Source organism: Gavialis gangeticus, unplaced genomic scaffold, assembly GCF_001723915.1.
Source record: "Gavialis gangeticus isolate Ggan-Ray unplaced genomic scaffold, GavGan_comp1, whole genome shotgun sequence".
In the NCBI taxonomy this organism is placed as follows: domain Eukaryota; kingdom Metazoa; phylum Chordata; order Crocodylia; family Gavialidae; genus Gavialis; species Gavialis gangeticus.
This window is the reverse complement of record NW_017728991.1, coordinates 568088-572466: the sequence shown is the minus strand read 5'-3', so window position 1 is coordinate 572466 and position 4379 is coordinate 568088. Positions and strand designations below refer to the sequence as shown.

At 48.8% G+C, this 4379-nt stretch overlaps 1 protein-coding gene across 1 annotated transcript in view; it reads right to left on the bottom strand.

Moving 5' to 3' along the window:
• CCDC40 (coiled-coil domain containing 40) overlaps window positions 1–4379 on the bottom strand; it is a 36380-nt gene that overhangs the window by 11744 nt on the left and 20257 nt on the right. Inside the window, exons 10-13 of the mRNA XM_019515555.1 lie at window positions 3539–3660; window positions 2379–2622; window positions 2067–2249; window positions 190–435 (exon numbers count right to left, since the gene is read on the bottom strand). Of these exons, the coding sequence (XP_019371100.1) occupies window positions 190–435; window positions 2067–2249; window positions 2379–2622; window positions 3539–3660 (795 nt within the window). The remainder of the gene's footprint in view (window positions 1–189; window positions 436–2066; window positions 2250–2378; window positions 2623–3538; window positions 3661–4379) is intronic.

Below are 4379 nucleotides of genomic sequence, written 5' to 3'. Positions count from 1 at the left end.
GGCCAGACATAAGGCGCCCCTAGGGAGGCACTCAGAGCCTGGAAGGTGGTCGGGCGCGCAGGGAGGAGGGTGGCTTGACGCAGGAGCACCCCCTACTGGCCCGCCTTGTGGTGGAAACAGCGGAGGGATACGAATACCCAGCTGTGTTCCTGAGGTGGGATCTCTGCACCCGCCACACAAGGGACATACCCCCAGCTGGGAAATCATGGTCTCCATTTTCTTGTTGTACAGGTTGATAATGCCCTGCTTGCGCTCGATCAGCTGGTTGCGCTTGGCGATCTCAATCTCACTGTGGCTGACCAAGTCGTTGATCGTTTTTGTTTCCTTTTCCAGCTCAGAGAGCGTCTTCTGGAGCGTGCTTAGCCGGCAGTTGGTGTGGGTTATATCCAGAGCCACCTGGGCGGTGTTGTTGTCAACTTTGGAAAAATGCATCTCCTGACAATGGCAACAAGCAGAAAACAAAGCACTGTCACTCAACAGTCAGTCCCCTGGGTGAGCTGCAAGCAGATCTGTGACAAGGCAGCTGCAAGCAGGGAGCTGGTGCCAGAAGGACAGGACTGGGTCTATTCCCAGCTTCACCGAGTAGACTACGAGTGCCAGTGTTTCCCTATCTGTAAAATGGAGATAATATCCAGCCACCTCACAAGGTTACTGGAAAACATTACTGAGTGTAAGCCATCCTGAGATCTGACAAAAAAAAATGCTAAGGCAAAGTTTTATCATCCTTATCATCTCTGGAGTTATTTTTCCAGCCAAGACAACTTAGATGCTAATAAAAATTAATACGGAAGCTGATCCACTTGTACGTGTCTCAGGCACATATTGTTTCTTACTAGGGAGTCCAGACAGCTTGTGTGTAGTCCAAGGACTGCATCTGATTTACAGAAAATGGCGTAGCCCTGATCTTTAACAGAGAAATGCAGCACAGCTCAGATTTTTGGCATATTTCATGCCAACAAACTTGTCAATTGTGAGGGGGCAGTAACTGCCACATCATAAGTGCCTGCTCCCTGGTTTGGCCACCTTTAGGACGTTGCACTTGATGACTGGGGCTGTTCTACATGATGCTGCAATGTGGAGCCCCAAAAGCCCCACATCAGCTCTAAATGAGCTAGCTCAGCTGCTAGGAGAAGTCCATGGGAAGCAGCTGGCTCATGTGGAGCACTGCACTACACTCTATCTCCATACAGCGCCATACAGCTTGTGCTTCAGACACATAGGGGACATGTGGGCGCATGCAGCATAGAGTTTGAACCACTTCCCTTCCCAGGATGGATGGCTCTGCCCTGTTCTTCATGGAGGAAGCAAAGGCACTGATATTTCTGTTATGCTTTTGACTATATTCTACACACCACCTTGGAAAACTTGCAGGTGAACCTTGAGAGGAGGTTGGGGAGGAAAGCTAATAAGCACATCAGCCCCTGGAGAGGTATTCAGAGAAGCTCTACAGGCCCTTCTATTTTTATGCTCTGTGGGAATGTTCCAAGCACCCTGACACTTCCTCACAAGCTGGAAATGCGATTAGGCATCACACTGACACCTGGCATTTTGAGAGCACCTTTCACCTTGGAGTGTCCCAAAGTACTTTCCAGGCACAGATCACAGTTCACAGGGGAATCACTTCACATGCCGCTGAAATGCAGCTGCTTCTCAAGAGAAACCTAGGAATTCAACAGCACATGGCACTGTTAGTGTCAGTGCCTGTAAATGGAGAAGAATCCTGCAGGGACTTGAAATGGCAAGGGAAATCGAAGAGGGCATCTGGGCTGTTCCAGCTGGAACCTGGCTGGGATGCTAGATAATCAAGGACAACGTGCTGACTGACCCTCCTGGCAGCAGGTGGCTCTAGGACCACTGCTATGTTGGAATACAGTCAACTATGCTCCGTTCTTTGTCTTTGACAGGGCAGGCTATTCATAACAATGTGCAGTAACTGCTAGGCTGCAATTGCAGCACAACAGAAACAAGACACAGAACATGTGCGTGTGCATGTGAGTGTATGTGACAGTGTGTGCACGTGTGTGTGTGTCCACCCACTGCAAGGCCCCCAGGAAGATATGCCCTACCAGATCCATCTTTCTCATCTGAAGTTTTGCAGCCAACTGCGAGAAATACTTTGCTGCTTTGCTGGACATCAACTGATCCTGCAGCTTTGCCATGATCTCATTCTCCACTTCCTGTTTGCATCCAGTCTCCTTCTCTATTTCTTTTTTCACAATCCCCAGTTCATTCAGGCGAGTAGCTTGGTCCTGGGGAGAAGCCACAGAAACAACTATTAAAACATGCTGGCTGCTGGGATTTAAGAGGGAAGCAGGTGGCACAGGACAGATCAGGGCCTGGTTAAGGGAGACTCCTCCTCCCCTCAGGAGACAGCTCACCAGGCTGGCCCTGCCCAGGGCTTGCTCTGTCTCATGCAAAGCACGGGTGTAGGTGCTGAATTCCACTTGCAAGGCATCCTGCTTGGCCAGGCACTGGGCAATCAGCTTCCTGCTCATGTTGGCGTCATTTTCAGAGCGGTTCAAGATGGTAGCCAGCAACTCGTTCCTCTCTTCCTCCTTCGTGATGGACTTTTTGTAGATTTCAATCTCCATCTCCATTGATGTGAGCTGGTGCCTAGACTGCCTGCACGGTGAGAGGAAGACAGGAAAGTGCCACAAGGATCAACGTATGTGCTAGACGGGCACCTCTGAACTCCCACGTTCAAACCAGCTGCTCCACAAATGGATGAGTGAAGAGGAAAGTAAAGACCAAACCCTACACACCCATTGTGTTGGGCAACTTCTGCTTCTTAAAGTCCTTCTATGGCAAAGAAAACATTCAACTTATTTTCTGATCATTTTTAACAACTCCTTGAGGGCCAGTTCTGCCACTCCAGTGCACTGGAGTGGAAGGATGCAACTTCCTCAGGGCCTTGTATCAGCCCAAAGAAGAGGGGGACACAGAGCTTCAGGCTAGCCCTAGGAGACAGATGGCAGGCCCTCCCTGCCTGACTCTCTACCATCAGCTTCCCATTAGCTCAGAAGGAATTATGATATAGCCACCCGCCTCTGCCTAGTCTGACCAAAGAGACAAGGCAGTGTCATGTAGGACCTGCAGGAGAAGGGGCTCACTGAGAACCCATCTGCTCATTTGTATTTAAAAAGGCAGGGTCTTTTTCAGAGTCTTTTCTTCCCTTTCTGCCCACCAAACCCGTGCTAGGTAATGTTATGGGTATTAAACATAGTAGCTAGAGGTACAACCTCCCATTAGGACTTCTTAAGCCTCTGACAGCTGGAAGCTGCAGGAGGAGAAGGGAAAGGGATGGATCATTCTAGAGTTGGGAATCACCCATTACAGCAGCTCAGTTAAGGAGTGAATGTGAAGGGAAAGAAAAGTAAAATGTGATACCCCTTGTTATAATGATCCTTTATAATGAACCAGGTCTGCTCTTTGGTTAGCAATGCTCTGCATGCCCAATAATAATCATATTCTCCTCTCAGACTCTCCCCCAACCAAACTGCATCTGCTCGTGGCCTTGGCCTGTACTCAGAGGCTGTACCTCAGTGCTTCCTGCATGGCAGTGTATGCCTCATCTCGTCGTTTCATCCCAGTCAGACTGCTGTTCCACTGCTGCATCAGTTGCTTCTTCTCCAAGTTAATAGTTTGTATCTCCATGCAAGCCTGCAAACAGACCAGCTGAGCTGGTGAATCCATAGTGGGCTGGGCATCAGACTTGCATTCCACCCCAGTGCTGCCTTCTCTTCACAGCAGAGCTGGGGAGAAATGGCTCAAACTATTCATGCTTTTCATTCACTTGTCCAAGGCCCTGCTCTTTTCTTTGGCTCTTTTTATCTTTGCACTTCTGGGATAATTTACTGAAATCCATTGGCTTAATTTGCCTCTAGGACAGAAAGAGAGAAGCTGATTCACACAAGGGGACATCAGGGCCCTGGGCACTCCTCTGGGATGTGGGAGAGCACAGAGATTTGAACATAAGCCTCCCATCTTCCTAGTAAGTGCTCTAACCAACAGCTCTAGGAGTGCTGGGATAGTATTTTCTCTCTTTTCTCATACCCCTTTGACTAGAAATTCCACTGTGGACTGAAGAAAGTTCTGCCCAAACTGCAAAAAGTTTTGGCTTCCACAAATCATCCTTCTCTGTCCAACAAATATTTCATCAAAAAAATTCTGACTGGCTCAAATATTAAGTTCCAGATTTCACAGGAAAATCCAGAATAGAAAATATAGTTTCATAGTTCCTAGGGTCAGAAGGGACCTGAGCAGATCATCGAGTCCGACCCCCTGCCATGGCAGGAAAGAGTACTGGGGTCAAACGACCCCAGCAAGGTGATTGTCAAGCCTAGTCTTAAAGACCCCCAGGGTAGGAGCCAGCACCACTT